The following is a 20,025-nucleotide window of genomic DNA, read 5'->3' on the forward strand; positions in this document are numbered from 1 at the left end:
CTGTCCTTTCGGGCCTGGCCTACCCAAGGGCTGCATATTACATGCCAAATGACAGCATGTCACGCTATTGTGAGATGCATATTACACGCCCAGTCATTTCTTCCCGTATAAGTGTTTGTGGATATACTTCATCAGGTGCCCCAGACAGTAAACCTGAGAAAATGTTGAACATCCATGACCTACAAGGTGGCTGCTGGTGGTGGAGAAGGACAGAGCCCAGACAAAGCTGGGACAGGAATTTCCTACGCTTACAATCATCTTCCTTCCTTCCATTTGATTTGTCAATCGTTTACAAGATAATAGGTATAAGAATAAACACGAGTATGAATGAAATGGGTACAAATAAGTGGGGACAGTAGGACAAGGGACAGTAGGCACGATGGTGCTCTTATGCACACCCCCTTACAGACCTCTTAGGAATGGGGTGAGGTCCACAGTAGACAGTCTAAGGTTAAAGTTATGGCGCCAGAAAACCCCAAACGGGCACTAGAGACTGTGGGGGATTTTTTTTTTCTCATCAGAGTTGCTCTCTCTGCAGCCGGGCAGTCCCCAGCCTCACATGGGGGGGGGGGGCTTGTGGACTTCAACTCCCAGAATTCTCCAGCCAGCTCTGCAGAATTCTGGGAGTTGAAGTCCACAAGTCTTTTTCTTTTTTTGATCCAAAGGGGTTTTTTTAAGTTTTTTAATACAAATTTACACATATTATAGAAACAAAGTGTTGACCGGATCTTTCCTTTTACATCCTGTCCTTCACCTACCTAATCCATTTTATATCATAGCTTGTTTTTTACTTTCAGCCAAATTATTTTCTTCCACTATTTTCCATTTTTTTTATTTTATTTTTTCTTAATGCATAAACAATATCTTCAATGACCCCTTCAGGAATTACACCAAAATTATCATTTCATATTTCTCTATTTTACTACAAACAATATATATCCTCTAATTAAATTTTAACATAGAGAGCATTTCTTTCAGTTTTTTCTACAATTAACAATATATCATGATTTCTTTATTTCTTAATGAGTTACATAGCAATACCAATCATCTTACAATTCCCTTTAATCTACTAATGCAACTCTTTTTCCCTTTCTTCCTCCTTTATCCATTTTTAATGAGTTTTATTATTTTTCAATTACAAAAATAAACATCCCATCTTTCCCTTATGCAGTGTGTCGTCAGGGCTGAAAACATCTCTGTGCCACATTGTTCCTCTTTTGCCATCTCTTTCACATTCATACTAACATTATTTCCCTAAGTTTAGTATTATAATATATTAAGCATTTAAACGTTATAAAACTCTCCCATTTTTCTTCTGAATATTTTCTTGTAATATCATATCAACATTAAACATCGTTATTCTCATCATACATATACTAACCGTTTTCGTCTTATTTATATCTTTCATCCATTTTCTCTTGGGCTCCTCAAGTCTTAAAAGTTGCCAAGGTTGGGAACCTCTGGTGCATGTTTGTATGTTTGTATGTATGTATAGTTATCAAGGTTGAGGTCCCCAACCTTGGCAACTATATACACCCACATACACACACACACAGAGTTCCCAGCCTTTCCCCTCCTCCCACCTGCCAGGCGAGGGTGCAAATCCGGCGAGGCTTTTCCCAACTAGGCCCTTCCCGCACAATTAATGGGGCGGAGGGGGTAGGGTTTTCCCTCGGGCCAGCGCCTGTCTGACCTCGCAGGGCTGTTGTGTCAAGAGCGGAAGTCCCTTCCCACCTTTACCCGCCTGCCCATCTCCCCCCCCCCAAATCATCCTTTCCTCGCCCCTGCAGCCCCACCCCCACCCGCGCCAAATGTATCCCGGCTGGGAAGCATGGAGGATGGAGTCCAAAGCAGGCACCCCGAGGAAGGCCCGCAGGGGGACGATTACAGCTCTGGAAGCAGCCAGCCAGCCGCTCCGAGGATTTGAGGAGGGGGCACAGCGGCCCCCAAGAGCGCTGTGGATGATGGGAGGTGTAGTCCCCTTCTTCTCCCGCCGCCCCCGTGACCCCTCCCCTTCCTTCCTAAGCCCCGCCCTCCAAGCGCAGAGCCCCCCTCACTCACCGTCGTAGTAGTAGCAGACTTTCCGCTTGGTCCCCTGAGTCAGCGCCATTTTCCGCCGCCGCCGTCGCGTCCCGACGGCGCCTGAGTTCGGACCAGAGTCCCGCCACGCAACCGAGCCCGCCTGGGCAAGGGAGGAGAGGGCGGGCCCTCCAGTGAAGCCTTTCCCCGCCCGCTAGCCTATCACAAGTGGAGGCATCCCGCCGAAGGCCAATGGGGAGGTTGGGAGGGCGGGGCGTTTCGCGACAACAAGTTAGATCGAGCGGCGAGTAGTTGCTGTACCATTGTTGCAGGAGAAACGCAGGGGTGTGCTTTTTTAGGATGGGCTGGTATCATTTTTCAGACGAGGGGGAAACATTCCTCTGGTTGTATCCCCTGCGAAGCGCCCCCCCCCCAAAAGTAAATAATGTATGATTTTCGGGCCCACAGCGGGGAAAAATGAATATATATTGCACTTTTTAAAACTGCTCTACGCCTTTTGAAAAATTCACACACATCCTGCATCAGTTTTTAAAAGATTCAATCTTAAAGCATTCTTAAAAGATTTTTAAGTTGAGTTAAAAGTCTCATTCGCTGCTCTTATTTTAACTCAACTTATCGAAACTTTTATCTTAGATCAGGGGTGTCCAAACTTGGGAACATTAAGACTTGTGGACTTCAACTCCAGAATTCCCCAGCCAGCTATTCCTAGAGAATTCTGGGAGTTGAAGTCCACAAGTCTTAAAAGTTCCCAAGTTTGGACACCCCTGATTTAGACTGTCTTTTTTGGAATGAAATGAGGTTTGCTCCTAAAGTGAGGCAGGAATTGGATCAGTTTTTGACGGAGATAACTGAAAGATCCAGGGCTTATAGGTTCCAGTGGGGAGGTCAAAAGCGATTTCTTAAAAGAAACATTGGCAAAATGACTTCTGTTGTTGCCGAGAAAACCACATGGAGGTTTCCATGAAATTCAGTAGGAGCTGAGTCCAACTTAAGGAATTCTTTACGTGTTTACAGCTTCAAGGGGAAGCTGCTGCAGGCTGCTGCTTATTATTGACAAAATCATATTGTATGGAATTCCCCAGCCAGCTATTCACAGAGAATTCTGGGAGTTGAAGTCCACAATTCTTAAAGTTCCCAAGTTTCGACATCCGTCTTAGATTATTTGCCCTCCGTTTTTTAAGCTTCCTCTGCTCTAGGAGCTGTTTTTTTTCCCTGTGACGTATTCTGATTCAATTCACGTTCTGTTTTTTTGGGGGGGAAAACTCATTAGGAATTTTAAACTAAACCAAAACCAATCATCATATTTTTTTAAAGTTTTTATTTTATTTTTTCCATAGTATAAGTTATATGTATTAAGCATGTGTGCATATAGAAAAGATCAAATTATATAATTTCATAACTGCTGTGATTTTGGAAGACACGGTTTAAGGTCACATGTGAATCCAAAATTATTGTGACTTGTTCAAGAAACAATGATTTAAAAATGCACTCACTTAGAGTAACCTGTAAATTACCTTTCTTCCTTCCTCCTCCACCTTCCTCCTCCTTGTCAGGTCCTATGTGTGGTCAAAAAAGTCAAAATGGCAGCCACAACCGTGCAAGCAAAGCTCTTCTTCATGAGGGTCACCACAGAAATAAAAAAAGGTGGAGCTTCGACCACCATTATGACGGCCATCTTAACTTTTTTGACCACATCCTGGAGCCACTTTTTATTGCCTTTGTTCAACCTCCAGGCCTGGTTGCACAACAATCCCAGGAACTCCAATGCCTTAAGTCAGAGGACCTTTGCCTCAAGAAACAGCTTTCTAGACAGTGGTTCTTTATTTGTAGAGGTAGTCCTCAACTTACAACAGGTCACTTAGCGACCGCTCAAAATTACAACCTGCCCCTGAAAAACTACTTATGACCTACTGGTAGATTTGAAGTTCTGATGTTGCCTCTCCCCCACAATCACATGATTGCCATTTACAATGGTTTTTGCTGAAAACCAGCATTCATTTTAAATTTCTGGGGAAAAAAACTAGCAAAAATAGACTTGCTTAATTACATGAAGTTTTTGCTTTATGGCTGCTGCAAAATGGCCATTAAAACAGGTCTGGTCACAGGAGTGATTTGCTTTATGACTCTCACAACTTACAACCTCCCTTGCCAGGTTCGGCATGGTCATAAGTCAAGGACTACCACTTATACCAGGTGCATGTGCCTCCTACAGAGCAGCTGAAGCAAAAAGTAATAATTAAAAAAAGGCTTGCTTCCCGCCAGCTGAGCTGGTGTGAGAACCCTCCGTCTCAGTGCCTTTGGGTACCTTTGAATGTTGGTTTTCTTTTCCTTTTGAAAAAAGGGGGAAGTTTTCCAGAGATGAGCCATGAACTTCTCAGGAAGTTATTGGGGTCCCAATAAAGCCCTTCTTTTCCACCATACCCCCCTCCCCACCATCTTGGATGCAAGGCAAAGTTTTCAACAGTGTCTTTTCTGCTAGTTGTGAGAAGAGTGTCCCACGGATCTTGGGTTGAAGCATCTTCACACCTGCTGCTCATATTGTACTTCCGTGGCAGTGAAGAAATCCTCCAGGACCCCTTTCAGGAACTCAAAAGTGGGGCGTTGCTCTGGGTTATCCCTCCAACACTGCAACATCAATTTGTACAGCTCTTCTGGGCAGTTGTCCGGTTGTGGCATCCGATAGCCTCGTTCCAGATTTTGGATGACTTCTGGGTTGCTCATTCCTGGAGTCACAAGAGAGGCAGCAAATGAGAATGGGGATGAGGTCCAGATGAGGCCCTAACTCTAACCCCCACAAAGCCAACGTATCATAAAGCATCCCCAAAAAAGGTGTGGTGGTGCTTTCCCCAGAATTCCTACCTTATAGCAGAGTTTCTCAACTCAGCAACTAAGATGTGTGGACTTCAACTTGCAGAATTGCCCAGCAACCATGGCTGGGTAGAGAATTCTGTGAGTTGAAATCCCCCCCCCTTTTTTTTTGTAAAAGTTTTTTTTTATTTTTTTCCCTTTAAAACAAACATTTCATCATTCATTAATCAGTGTGTCATCTTGAGTACAATTTTTGTGTCGTAATAGTTATAGCTTACCACCAAATTCTATATATACATCTATTCTTATTTTAACATTACAACTTAAAAGTATCTTCTGTTATAACATTTCTCTTCCTAATTTATTTAATTTTATACTTTTTATCCATATTCATTTTCTAACCAATGATAAAATAACCCCCAAATATTATAATAATCAGATTCTTCCTTTCCTTTAATTGCTAGTGTTAATCTACTCATTTCTGTACATTTAATATTTTCTGTGGTTGGAGAAGGTGACGCAGTAACGTATTCACTTAAAACCTGAATTGTTTTTGTTGGGCATCTTACCAGGGAAAATATAGTAAAGAAAATGTATATTCATGTAATAACTGCAGCTAGAATTGTATTTGCACAAAACTGGAAAGCTGAAGAAATCCCTAATGATGGAAACGTGATTAAGAAATCCCCAAATCTTGTCTAAGGCAGGGTTGGGAAACCCTGCCTTAGACAAAGGCAAACTTATTTTGTATAGATTACAAATGGAAATAGATCACTACTTACTGACCTGGGTAAGGGATCCGACCATAAGTGATGATTTCAGTCATTAGAATCCCAAATGACCAAACATCTGATTTAATGGTGAATGTTCCATAATTGATGGCCTCTGGGGCTGTCCATTTAATTGGGAACTTTGCTCCTGAAGGAAGAAATCTTAAGAGAGTAAGAATAATGTCTTGGTACAGAGTAGACCCACCAGTTTCCCTCTGGACTTCGATCCCCAGAATTCCCTTAGCTCTATGGCTTGCGAATTCAGGAATTGAGTTCCAGCCAATCAGGAGAGTTGGAAGGCTGGAAAAGAAATACTATTTTTCCCCAGGAGGAAAACTGGTAAATTTCATTGCATCGGCCACAAGAAGGAGCTGCACACTGTGGAATGCCAGCATTTTATGCCATGCGTCCTTTATGTGCACATCATCAAAAATGTTCCTCATCTATAAAATCAGAGTTTTGTTGATGATCAAAACACTAGAGAGAATTTTCCCATTCCTGGACCTTGAGTCATCCTTGATATATCTGACTTTGGACCAGGTCTACTCTCTCTCTCTCAGCCACCCACCTCACCCAATAGGGATGTTATGGGGAAAATAGGAAACGGAAGGTATAATGGATATGTGCACTGCTTTGAATTATTTGTAAAAATAATAAAGGCGGGATACAAATTAAATAAATAACATGCCCCAGAACCCCACAGAATCACTACAGCCTTTAAAATACTTTTAAAATTCTAAGAATTGAAGTCTGCACCTCTTAAAAGTTGCTGAGGTCAAGACTTAATTTGCTCACAGGGATCTCTTTAGAGAGCGCACTCGGAATCAAGATCTCATTATCTCGGGGTTGCAGGGAGCTTTCTCTTGCTACCTTTCCTGGCTGATGCACAAAGCAAAGCCAGTGGGCTACAACTTTCTCAGGAAACAGGCTGGGGCACTAACTCAAAACCAGCCAGCTGCAGCTCTAAAACAGTGCGGCAGTTTTCCTATCAGGAGAAAGGATTCTGACCCTTTGGCCAAGCTTGGGCAAGCAGCACACACCTGCATCCTAAGGGTCAACTGTGGTCCAGTGTTTCTCATCCTTGGCCTCTTTAAGCTGTGTGGACTTTAATTCCAGAATTTTGGGAGTTGAGGTCCACCCAGTTTACAGTGGCTAAGGTTGAGAAACCCTTTTGGAATCAGTGTGCCTAGTACCTGTGCATAAGGTCATGTGTCCTAACTCCTTCCCTCCCAACTTCAGCCCAATCCACCTTCAGAATAACTTGTGGACCTGTTCAGAAGAATGAAGTCTTAGCAGGAGGGTTTCTAAGGGAGTTAACAAAAGATTGAGAAAGTGTGCACCATCACCAAAACTGCACCATTAAAGCCCTCCTCCTTTTGACATGCAATGCACCCCACAGGTAAAAATGGATTGGGTGTTTGAAGCTACCAATTTGAATCCTTTGACACTCCCTCTGCAGTCCTCCACCCCCCACTCCCCAAAAGAAGGAAGAAGCTTTGCTTGCTTGGCAAGGCCAAAGAGGCAAAAGAGACCCACCCTCTTGAGCAGTGTATTCGTCATCCTTCATAAGGCGGGCCAACCCAAAATCTGCAACCTTGCAGCTGAGGCTTTCGGACACCAGGATATTGGCAGCCCGCAGGTCACGATGGATGTAGTTTTTCTTCTCCAGGAAGGCCATTCCTTCTGCTATCTTGGTGGGCAAAGGGGAGATATACATCACATACTTTTGTGCTGCATTTCCACCCCAGCTTTCCTCCCAAGCAACCAGGTCAAGTGTAACTCCCTTACTTTTCCTTGTATCCTCACAACCATCCTGCTATAAATCAGACTGAAAAAACCTCTTAGCCTTTATTTACTTATTTATTTATTTTACAGTCCTCTGGATTCTCCTCCCTTGCTCCCAAATGGCTGCCCCAAATCAGTGAATGTCCTATTCCTGCTCTTTTCATGGGGTTATGAAGAAGAAAACCTATTTCTACACATGATAGAAAATGTCCTCACATACTGCATGACAGTATGGTACGCTGGTTTAACTGCTATGGACAGGAAGGCACTACAGAGAGTGATAAATTTGGCACAGGTAACCACTGGTTGCCCTCTAACACCACTGGATGACATCACCAGGTCTCGCTGCTTTAGAGGAGTAAGGAAGATACTCAGAAATGATTCACACCCTGGTCAGTGTCTCTTCGCGCTTCTACCATTGGGCAGAAGACATCAAAGCATAGTCAATCGAACGAATAGGTTTAAAGATAGTTTCTATCCTTGGGCTGTCAGGCTCTTAAACACAACCACAATCACTCCACACACAAACGTATGACTAGTTTTTCTTTTTCTTTCTTTTTCTATTCCCCTAATTACTTGCATTGGGATTATTCCTTATACTATATATGTTGTTTGTATTTGTTGTCATGTGATTGGACCAGTGAGACTAAAACCAATTTCATTGTATTTATTTTGTACAATGACAATGAAGACTAGACTAGACTAGACTAATTAAACAGAAATCACTTTCTAAGTATCCTCAGAATGAAAGCACCTGAGCCAAGATAGACAGCCTGCTAGCTGGCTGGAGAATTCTGGGAGTTGAAGTCCACAAGTCTTAAAGTTGCCAAGTTTGGGGACCTCTGCCATAGAACACAGAATCATAAGGCTAGATACTCTTCAGGGGTTTTCTAGTCAGGGACGTGCAGGCAGGGGAGGGAGGGGAGGCGGGGCCTCACCAGTGTCATGAGGAAAAGAAAAGAAAATTAAAAGGAAAAAGGCTAAGGTAGTTGCTGCCAGAATGACTCTGCTTAGTGCTAACTGCAGGGGAAGGTAAGAGAACTACGGGCCTCCTTTGCATAAGGAATTTTTTGCCTTTTATCCCTTGCTCAGAGTTAAGCAAGGGTTAAAAGGCGAAAAATTCCTTATGCAAAGGAGGCACGTGGTTCTCTGCCTTCTGGTCTGGGAGCAGCAGGTCTTGCCTGTTTGCCTAAGTTTTTTTTTTTTTTACATTTTCATCATGACAGATAAGAGGAGAGTTGAAATGATCCTCTGACACAGCTGGAAAAGGTGGGTCCGAGGGAGGGGGCAGGGGAGAGGAATTCAAAATTCCAATCATCCATCCCCTATAATATGCAGCTATAAAGTGATATTTGATGTTTGACCGAGTATATAAGTGTAGTAATATGGAACATCATTTTGAAATGGTCAGTTTCCTATAGAAAATTATAGTTATTCTTGAACACTTCCCAAAATTCACTGCAACATGTATGTATTTTTTGGTTCACCAGTTGAAACAGAAATAGTTCCCTGAAGAATATTTAAAGTGGTAAAAAGAAGCTGACTTCTTCAAATGAGGAGCCCAGACGAGGCTGGAGCGAGAGCCGCGGAGGCGAAAGGCGAAGAGGGATGGGGTGGGGTGTTCCAAGAGGCCCCCTCCCCTTTTTGCACTCCACAAGCCAGGCCCACAGCGGCAAGAGGCTCAGCTCCACTTCTATCCCCCCCCCCCCCGCTCCAGAGAAGCCGGCTGCGGGCGAGTCTCCGCAGCCCTGGATCTGTCTCCAAGCAGCCCCGGGAGGAAACGGGCCAGCCCCGCTTCCCTCCTCGGACTTTCCAGGAGCGGAGGACCCACATTCCGCTCCCCCTTCCAAGCCCCAAATGGCCAGCTTTTCGCCTCCGCGGCTCTTGCTCCAGCCTCGTCCAGGCTCCTCCTCGGTGGGCCTGCCGGAGCTCTGGGACAAAGTGGCCGGAGCTGAGGCTGGCCACTGGGGGCTTGGAAGGGGGAGCAGAATGTGGGTCCTCCGCTCCCGGAAAGTCTGCAGAGGGAAGCGGGGCTGCCCCGTTTCCTCCCAGGGCTGCTTGGAGATGGAACCTGGACTGCGGGGACTCACCTGTGGCTGGCTTCTCTGGAGCCGGGGGGGGGGGGCAATAGAAGCGGAGCTGAGCCTCTTGCCGCTGCGGGCCTGGCTTGCAGAGTGCAAAAAGGGGAGGGGGCCTCTTGGAACACCCCCCCCCCCCCACCCCTCTTCGTTTTTTGCCTCTTCGGCTCTCGCTCCAGCCTGGGCAGGAACCGGCACTCTTCTGCTGCGGGCGGGATGTACTCCTGGTGGCCTGCGGCTCTGGCGCCTGCAAGGTGGAAGTGTTTGCCCTGCGGGGCGGGCAAAAGCCGAAAGAAAGCGCCCCACTGCTTCTGTCTGACATAGAGGCGCCCCACGCCCCGCAGCTAGTTGTAGTTGTAGTTGTAGTTGTAGTTGTAGTTGTAGTTGTAGTTGTAGTTTATTCAATTTGTATGCTGCCCTATTCCCGAGAGACCCAGGGCGGCTAACAACCAAGGAGGGAAGGGGATACAAATAGGAAAATAAAGACAAACAGATTAAAATACAACAACAGTCGCGACATTCAAGTGGGGCTGGATATTCATCAGCCCCAGGCCTGCCGGAACAACCAGGTCTTAGTGGCTTTGCGGAAAGCCGGAAGGGTGGTGAGGGTCCGGATCGGGCACGCCTCGCAGCTGGGTCGGACATAGCTGCGGGGCGTGGGACGCCTCTATTTCGGACATAGCTGCTGCGGGGGGGGGGGGAGCCGCTTTCTTTCTTTTTGCCTCACCAGCCATAAGCTTCACTGCACGTCACTGCTTCTAGCCCAATCTCCTGCTCAAGGCAGGGGCCTCATACCATCCCAGTCAAATGGCTGTCCAATCTCTTCTTAGAAACCTCCAGTGATTGAGCATCCCAGGTTCTGTAAGCAAGCTGCTCCATTTATTATTTGTTCTCACTGTCAAAACATTTCTCCTTTTTTCTACATTAGATCTCTTTTTAAGGATCTTGTGAGACTGTTGTTCTGGAGACATTCAAGCTACTGCCAACTAAATTACCAGGTTCAGTAGAAACTGTTTCTTCCATTTCTTTTCATCCCTAAAAATAAGTTTTTTTACCCATTAACAATCCCCCCACAAGAAAAGATTTCTACTGTTTGCTCTTCCTCAGCCATTCTGACTGCTTCTCAACCCATTGTATTATTTTGTTCATACCTGTGCTGACATGTCTAGCAGTTTATAAATTGTTAATTTAGCGCCTTCCGCAGTTTTGAGAAAATCTACCAGATTGCCTAAAAGGAAGAAGGGGAAAAATCAGTCAGAATATGCTCAGTGCCTCTTCACAGTTATAAGTACAGAAATACAAGATTAGTATGTTTCTATTATCTTTTTTTCTAATAATCAAAATTGTAACTTGTAAGTTTGTTTTTTTGTTTCCCAAAAAAAGTCTATAAGGAATTTCTTGTCAGCCATAGCAATATAGCAATAGCAATAGCAGTAGACTTATATACCACTTCATAGGCCTTTCAGGCCTCTCTAAGCGGTTTACAGAGAGTCAGCATATTGCCCCCAACAATCTGGGTCCTCATTTTACCCACCTCGGAAGGATGGAAGGCTGAGTCAACCCTGAGCCGGTGAGATTTGAACCGCTGACCTGCTGATCTAGCAGTAGCCTGCAGTGCTGCATTTAACCACTGCGCCACCTTGGCATAAATGTAGATGTTTTTCCTCTAATCAATGAAGTCAATTTAGCCAACTTTGCAAGCGTCATCATCTTCACTAACCGTTCCTCCATTGTGGGTTGTGTCAAATCTTTTCCTTTTGTACATATCATATCCATCATTCCTAAAAGAAAACTCTCCAAATTTAATTGTATATTAATCTTTAAAATCCTTGGAATTGGTATATATAGCTTTATCTAAAATGTTCTTTACATCTCCACCAAAGATGATAAAATGTTCCCTTGCGTTATTCACATTTAGAACATAAATTTGAAGGGCCTTTTCTGTATTCTAGACAAGGAGTATCTAAGCCTGGCAATTTTAAGACTTCTGGACTTCAATTTCCCGAATTCTCAAGGTTGACCCCCCTTCCTTCCTTCCTTCCTTCCTTCCTTCCTTCCTTCCTTCCTTCCTTCCTTCCTTCCTTCCTTCCTTCCTTCCTTTCTTTCTTCTTTTCTAAGATGTGAGTGTTTCAGACTCTTTCAACCATGTTGTTCTATGTTGAAGAAATTCTCCTTAGATTTCTTTTTCTCTTAAAATTGCTGCAACAATTAGAGAATTCTAAGTACTGTTGGAAGACCTGTCCTTCTGGGTTCAGTTCCAAGTGGGGAAAAAAGTCACTGGAAACAGGGAGCCTGCTTGGAAAGATAGTTTAATGGTGGACAGGATCACATGGCTTGAGCTCCTGAACAGAAAAGGGGGATCACATGCTTCCAGATGTTGGGTGAAGAAGAAAAAGAGACACTGAAAGTCCCTGGTTTTATCCCCTCTCTGGCCTTTGATCTTGATCTTGTATTCTGATTGGTTGTCAGAGTCCCATGGGGCCATGTAGGGGCAACTCTCTAGGCTGTCTTGAGTCCAGGTTTGGTTCAGCATCACTTCTTCCCAGGTGCCCTGTGGTGTGATGGGTAAAGGGCTAATACTATCATGCCTTAATCCCATTACCCTGGGGCTGAAGGGGGAGATCTTTGTTATGTAGAATAGACTGGCTCAGGCCTTTTGATGGCCCAATGACAAAGGTGGGGGCTATAAAGAGTGAGTCTGTTTCCTACTTAAAAACATGTTTCACCATTTCCTATGAGGGGAATATAATATTCAGCCTTTTCAATATTTCTCAGGATATTTCATTCTTCTAGTAGAGGGCTGGGTTTTAACTTCCTACAGTACCCAAGACCCACTCCCCAAAAGAAAAGTTCACTCTATGCTTTCTTTGAATTTAGATGTGCTTCCAACATTTACCTACAGAATGGTTTCTCAATTGCATTACCCCAAAAATTGTTTGCAAATTCCTTATGGGGGATAGATGGGGATGCTGAAGATCAAATTGTTAAAAGTGATGAACCTTCATTCCAGCACTTGGCTGAGCCAAAAGCCTGGCGTCAGGTCCTAGGCCATCTCCGGGGCTATCTTCTTTGACACCGATGTTCCCATCTCCGATTCTCAGCATTTACTTGCCTCTTCTGTAGTTGACCTTAGCAACCAACAGCACAACACGACCTATACTCCCAATGTTCTTCAGAAGGGCTACTGCTGGGAACTCAGATTGACATTTGGATACCCTTAAACCCAGTGGTGGGTTTCAAAATTTTTTAGAACCTCTTCTGTAGGTGTGGCCTGCTTTGTGGGAGTGGCTTACCAGCCATCTGACTGGGTGGGGATGGCCAACTTGTAAAATGTGGTGAAACTCACTTAACAACGCTCTTGCAACCAAAATGTTGGCTCAGAAACTCTGGCATTGAAGCATGCAAGTCTTAAAGCTGTCAAGTTACAAAACCCTTGCACCCCTAACCCTTTAGAAAAAAACCCCAAGGGTGTTCAAACTTGACAGCTTTAAGATTTGTGGACTTCAACTCCCAGAATTCCTCCTCTCGCTCTTCATCTTCATGATGTGCAGACGGGCGGGGGGAGGCAGCTGGAACCGGTTCTAAATGGCACTGTAGATTTGTTGGAGAGGTTAGAATTGGCAGGAACCCACTCATGCTTAAACCCCTAATCATTCTCTCATGGAATACTGCAGGATGGAGTGCTAAATTCCAAGATTCTGCTTTTATGAATTACATTGCTGAATTTGATATAGGTTGCTTCTGTTCCAAAAGACATGGCTTGAAAATGTCTTATATTTTCAAGCCACGTCTCAGGACCCAGATTGTTGGGGGCAATACGCTGACTCTATAAACTGCTTAGAGTGACCTATAAAGCACAGTGAAGTGGTGTATATACTGTAAGTCTTAAGTGGTATTCCCAATAGAGTGGGGAGATCAATTCCAGAAGTGGGGTAGAAGGTCATTTCTTCATTTTGCTACAGTGAAATGATTTTGTGTATCACCCATTAATTTCTTTTCATCATATGGAGATGAATTATGCCATATGCCAAATTACCTCTATACTATAAGATGTTCCCCAAATGTAATAACAACAGTTCCCATAATGCCAAGCCAACACATCTGTGGAAATCTACTGGGGAAAGATGGCTTATAAGGTTTTTTTTTTTTAAAAAAACCCATATCCTTGAAGCATTATTTCTCTGCAAGTGGCAGGTAAAGTCTAGAGAAGGTATAGCTCCATTATTTCTATAAAATTGTGATCTCTAGGCTGGAATACTGTAATGTGCTCTACATGGGGCTGCCCTTGAAGAGCATCTGAAGACTTCAGCTAGTCCAGAATGCGGCCGCGCGAGTGATCGTGGACGCACCACGGTTCGCCCACATAACACCGATCCTCCGTGAGCTGCACTGGCTACCTGTTGGTCTCCGGGTGCACTTCAAGGTCCTACTCACCACCTATAAAGCGCTCCATGGTAGTGGATCTGGCTATTTGAGAGACCGCCTTCTGCCAATTACCTCCCTGCGTCCCATCAGATCGCATAGAGTTGGCCTCCTCCGTATTCCATCCGCCAGTCAGTGCCGACTGGCGACTACTCGGAGGAGAGCCTTCTCTGTTGCGGCTCCGACACTATGGAACAATCTCCCCGTGGAGATTCGTACCCTCACCACCGTCCAGGCCTTCCGCACAGCCCTCAAGAACTGGCTAACCCGTCAGGCCTGGGGATAATCTTATTTCGCCCCTCCCGAATGCTGAGTGAATGTTGAGTTTTATTGTCTAATTTACTTTGTGCACATTTCTTTTTTCATATTGTCCTACACTCCCCTTCCTTTTGATTGTAAGCCGCCCTGAGTCCCCTCAGGGAAAAGGGCGGCCTATAAATAAATAAATCCAAATCCAATCCAAAATTCCTCTCAGAGATAATCAAACTGTAGCTGAACTAGAACTAGGTTGCAAAATTCAGGATGGCCAATGGAGTGAGCCATAAAGTATTCCTCTGCTGCTACCTAATGATCATGTAGAAATTTGCATCTCAGATTTAGAAGCAACATTTTTGGGGTAAAAATTCTTCTTTTATTTCCTTTTATGTATTCTGCCATCCTAGGAAAAGACCAAAATACCCCCTTCATTTGGATATGTGTATGCACATGCACATGTGTTTCCCCTCCTCCAGCCTTCTCAGTAATGAATCAAGGCCAATTTCTTCTGCTGGGACAGCAATATCTCACAGGAAAAAAATGTGACCATGTTCCAGATGCCGTAAACCAGAATGAAAATCTCTGGTTTTCTTTTCAAACTCCAGAAAGAAAGTTCAGCAGCAGCAGAAAAGCAAATGGTCCTTGGACAGATAACAGCCAAAATATTTTGCCACCCAGCCCCATCCAATTGCTTGCTCTGGAGCTGAACCGAGTGTGAAATCGTTCTCACTGATGTATTTAAAACCCTGGCGGCCCAAACCGAGAGATGGAAATCATCTAGTATATCATCTAGTTTATCAGGGTGATAAATCAACAAGAATTTCAAATTCCACAAGGTTGAACACTGTAGGGTCAAATAGCAGGCAGAGTACAGTTTTTCATAGCGGCTCATTTGCTGCACATGGCTGCTGAGAGTCAGAATATCCAGCCCTCTTATGTTAGTCCCAATGCTTGGTTATGTCTGTGGGCATCCCAGATGGCCAGTTTCAAGATATGGGCATTTTATTCTATCATTGTAAAAGCTGATTTACTCATAGCATATGCTGCAACAGTTACTACTATCATTTATTGGCATGTGCAAATGTGATTTAAAAAGTCAAAATAAATTCTGCAGCTGCACAGTGAAAACCTTGTCCCTTTTTAAACGTTTTTGCAACTCACATAAAGATTTGGTGCTTCTATCATAAAACTGTGGCTGCCATCTTGACTTTCTTGACCTCCTCCCCTCTGCAGACTTTTTTTGCACTCTTTTTCACAACAGATTTGTTGGACACTAGTTGCTATCACTTTTGCACTCTAGGCTACAAATAGTCCTTGTTTAGCAACCATAATTTGAACCAGCAACTTAGTGGTTAAGCAAAATGGTCACTAAGTGAAACTTTAACTGTGCTTATGATCTGATTTCAGATGTCCTTTGCTTTACAGGCTTGTGAAGGTTGTAAATTGTAACTTTTTTATCACCATCATAACTGTGAAAAGTTGCTAAATAAGGACTACCTACATAGGGCAAGGATCCCACTGGCAAATCAAATGTGGGAGCTTTCTATGAGCTTGGGGATATGATTGGGAGGGAGGGAGGGAATTGACTAAATGGGATAAAACAAGCAGGTGGTGAAACTGACCACAGAAAGTCCAAGTGCCAAGCTGACGGATTGTTTCTCCTATGGAAAGGAAAATTCTTTAAGAAAAGAAAAACTATGCTATGCATTGATGAAGGTTTGGCCCAATGCACTTTCAGGAACAGAAAGTTAAACTGAAATATACTAACCTGTAGAACTAAGGTTCTACAGTAAGGTTCTACATTTAGGCAAGAAAAACAAAATGCACAGGTACCATATAGGTGGTACCTTGCTCAATAGTAGTAACTGTGAGAGGGATCTTGGAGTCCTAATGGACAAGCATTTAAATAGGAGCCAGCAGTGGGCAGAAGCTGCCAAAAACGCCAACACAGTTCTAGGCTGCATAAACAGAGGTTTGGTTTGGTTTATTGGATTTATATGCCGCCCTTCTCCCAAGGACTCAGGGACGCGTACAACATTAAAAAAACATATATTACAAAAGTTAGGAAAAAAATAGATAGAATATCCAAAAAACAAACCCAATTAAGATTCACAATAACATTTTAAAAAATCGATTAAAATTAACAATAATCAATAATTTATTTTGTTTTGTTCAGGCCAGGCTGGCTTGTTGGAAAAGCCAACTTTTTAGGGCGCGTCGGAAGAACTGGAGGTCGAAAATTATACAAAGCTCTGGGGGCAGCTCATTCCAGAGAGATAGAATCAAGATCACGTGAAATGTTAATACCACTTTATAAGGCCTTGGTAAGGCCACACTTGGAATACGGCATCCAGTTTTGGTTGCCATGAGGTAGAAAAGATGTGGAGACTGTGAATGCTCCAACACTGGACACTTTTAAGAAGATGTTGAATATCCATATGTCTGAAGTGGTGCAAGGTTTCCTGCCTAGGCAGGGGGTGGACTAGAAGATCTTCAAGGTCCCTTCCAACTCTGTTATTCTATTCTAACTCAGTAACAACCGGAGCACACACCCACAAGTGTATTGGTAGCCAAAGAATATGTTCACACATCCGCCCTCCTGCAGTTTGGATGTGTGCATTTCAGGGTTAACAGGGAAGATAATATGGGTTGTGCTGCCCCAGTTATCATCTGCCTCATGCCCAGAGGATTTTGGAAAAGATTTGTCCTTTCAATGCTGCCTGTACAGAGAGGATGTGGATTCTGCCTACCGTTCTGTATATCCATCTCTGGGTTGCAGGTTCAGTGTCAAACATGCAGAACCTCTCACCCTTTGGCTTTGGGGTACAACAGGGTAGGGGCTACCATTGGTGGACTTTAAAGTTCAAATACAAGAGCCCCACTCTAGTTTAATTCATAGAAGAGTCCAGAGTTGGATGAAGGCCAACTGGTACCTTAAGCAGTGGTGTCCTTTGGCTATTTCATGGCTTAACTGACAAAGACATTAAGACTCTATGGATGCTGAATGCTAACTGTAGCCAGGAGAGAGTTAACAGCAGGACAGCTAGAGAGGTGGTATTCTGTGATGCCCCCCTTCCCTTAAGCATGCTGTTATTCTGCCTGATGCCTAATTCAGGGCTGGAGAGAGCCTAGCCTTGCTGCAGCCTTCTGAAGATGGAGGGAATAGCTTGCAGGAAACCCCTCCCAGATCCCCCAGCTATTTTTGTATCCTGGCAGGCTTTGTTCCTTTTGTAGATAGCTAAATTGCAAGACCCTTTCATTTCCTTCCTTTTCTCCATTGCCTCGTGCCAAATCCTGCAAGGTCTCTTCCATGCCTGACTATCTAGAGCAAAGGGAACTGTGCAGAATAGCTTGGTTGGTTGTGAAAGAACAGGGGGAATAATAGACTACAGGTAGTCCTTGATTTACAACAGTTCATTTAGTGACCATTCAAAATTACAATAAATAGAATTGCACATGCACCAAACCGGCAGCAACGCCGGTAGCAACCCACCCCTGCCCCTACTGTGTATTCATCAGGGATCTCATTTAGTTCATACCTGAGTGGCCTAATGCTTTTCCCTACTTTCTACAATTTAAGCATTATGCATATAAGCAAAGTCAGTGAGGACACCAGATTTATTTAATAACCGCATAATTCTCTTAAAAACTGCAGCAATTCACTTAACTGTGGCAAGAAAGGTTCTAAAACCAGGCAAAAATCACTCTAAACTATCTTGCTTAGCAATTCAAATTTTGGGCTCAATTGTCGAGAATTACCTATACTAGTAGGTGACAGTATAAAAAAAACTTCTCTGCTGTGTTCTATTCTGTTTATCTGGGAGAAGACAAATATTTGGCAATGATCCCTTGATCCCTTTTGTTTAAGGTCATGTCAAGCCCAGTTACTGAGAATTTCATGGAAATATCCATGTCTTTTTCTTGGAAATGTTACAGAAATAGTTTCCCATTGTCTTATCTTCTATGGCTTTAGTTCAACTTCCCATCTAGCTTACAGTCCTAGGATTTCCTAGCTATCTCCCAGCCAACTCCTAATTAGGCCAATCCTGATTAGTTTTCCAAGATCAGGCAAGATTGCAATTCTTCTACCATCAAACTGGGCCAAATTTTGATAGGGCCCCAATTTGGGTGAGAGGAGACAGGAGTTTCCTGAAACTGAGAGTAAAAATGAAATATTCTTTACTGTACTTTATTTCTAGTGTATATACTAAAAGTTATCTAGGAATTGACATACACAAAAGGAGAGCCCTTCCCTCCAACAGATCCCACACACTGGCTTCTAAAATTCATAGCTGAAGATGTAACCAAACATTCAAAGATGCTGGTGCTTCATACAATCCTCAAAGTAAGCCAAGAAAAAGAGGACAGATATATCTATGTGTTTAACTTGGAGAAAAATATCACAGTACTGCCATTTTATCAAAGATAATTAAGCAGATACTAGATTTGAATGAATCTTTGTAAAATGCCTAAGAAACAGTTCCATGGAATTTTCATGTTTCATCATGAAGCAGATTATTTTTATGTTATCAAAAATGGGGGCAGAATGGGAATTCTAGAACCTTCTCCACTTGCATCTAATTAGAGTTTAAATGTTCATAACTAGCAACATCTCCCCCCCCCCAAACTGCTTTTTTTGGCCAAGTCCCCAGGATGCCTTCATCTTGTCCCCAACCCACAGCTGAGGAAACGTAACATCATTCTTGATTGCTCTGTGTTAGTTGTGGTTTCCTCAAGTCTTCCAAAGCCATCACTGTTTTACCATTGGTACACAGTCAAGTGATCCCTAGGAACAATGATGGGTTCCTCCAAACCGTTTTACTACCAGTTTGCTAAGAGGGCGTTTTGCGCATGTGCTGATTGCTTCGCTCCCACACGTGTGCACCACACATTGCTGCACATGCACAGTTGACTGAAAACTATTTTGCGCATGTGTAGAAACATGTCAGCAATGGTAAAAGAGACCGGGGAACCGGTTCTGGGGCGTGGCAGGCCTGGGTCACTGCCGGTTGCAGTGACCCAGGCCACCATACCACTACTAGGTTTCAGGTTTCAGGTTTTGTTTTATTTATATGCCGCCCTATTCCCAGCGGGACTCAGGGCGGCTCACAAACCCAAGAGGGAAAGGAAAACACAAGAACTACAAATACAAGCATTTAAAATAACCAACAGCCACACGATTCGAGAGGGGAAGGGAACTCATCAACCCCAGGCCTGCCGACACAGCCAGGTTTTAACGGCTTTTCGGAAGGCCTGGAGAGAGGTGAGGGTCCGAATCTCGGCGGGGAGTTCGTTCCAAAGGGCCGGCGCTGCCACAGAGAAGGCCCTCCCCCGGGTAGTAGCCAGATGGCATTGGCTGGTAGACGGAACCCGGAGGAGGCCAACCCTGTGTGATCTAATGGGTCTTTGGGAGGTAATTGGCAGCAGGCGGTCTCTCAAGTACCTGTTACCCTCTCAAGTACTACTGGGGAGGGGAGCGGAAAGGAGAGGAGGGGAGAAGGTAAAGGAGGAGGGGAGAGGGGAGAGGGGAGAGGGGAGGGAGAGGGGAAGAAAGGGGGAGGGGAGAGGGGAGAGAAGAGGGGAGGAGAGAGGAGAGGGAAGGGATAGGGGAGGGAAGAGGAAGAGGGTGAGGAGAGAGGGGAAGGAAGAGGGAGAGAAGAGGGGAAGGAGGGGAGAGGGGAAGGAGAGGAGGAGGGAGAGCGGAGGGGAAGGGAAAGGAGATAAGGGGGTAGTGGGGAGGGGAGAGGAGAGGGGAGGGAGAGGGAAAGAAAGGAGGAGGGGAGAGAGGAGATAAGGGAGGGAGGGGAGAGGAAAGGGGGAGGGGAAAGGAAAGGGGGAGGGAGGGGAGAGAGGAAGGGGGAGGGGAG

General features: G+C 44.3%; 2 protein-coding genes across 2 annotated transcripts in view; both read right to left on the reverse strand.

Annotated features, from left to right (window-relative positions):
- HDAC1 (histone deacetylase 1) overlaps positions 1–2,210 on the reverse strand; it is a 33,443-nt gene extending 31,233 nt beyond the window's left edge. The window contains exon 1 of the mRNA XM_032227476.1: positions 2,062–2,210. Within this exon, the coding sequence (XP_032083367.1) occupies positions 2,062–2,110 (49 nt within the window). The 5' untranslated portion in view covers positions 2,111–2,210. The remainder of the gene's footprint in view (positions 1–2,061) is intronic.
- Positions 2,211–3,377: 1,167 nt separating this feature from the next.
- LCK (LCK proto-oncogene, Src family tyrosine kinase) overlaps positions 3,378–20,025 on the reverse strand; it is a 48,474-nt gene continuing 31,826 nt past the window's right edge. The window contains exons 10-13 of the mRNA XM_032228626.1: positions 10,633–10,709; positions 7,155–7,308; positions 5,635–5,766; positions 3,378–4,763 (exon numbers count right to left, since the gene is read on the reverse strand). Of these exons, the coding sequence (XP_032084517.1) occupies positions 4,561–4,763; positions 5,635–5,766; positions 7,155–7,308; positions 10,633–10,709 (566 nt within the window). The 3' untranslated portion in view covers positions 3,378–4,560. The remainder of the gene's footprint in view (positions 4,764–5,634; positions 5,767–7,154; positions 7,309–10,632; positions 10,710–20,025) is intronic.

Source organism: Thamnophis elegans, chromosome 12 (assembly GCF_009769535.1).
Source record: "Thamnophis elegans isolate rThaEle1 chromosome 12, rThaEle1.pri, whole genome shotgun sequence".
Taxonomy (NCBI): Eukaryota; Metazoa; Chordata; class Lepidosauria; order Squamata; family Colubridae; genus Thamnophis; species Thamnophis elegans.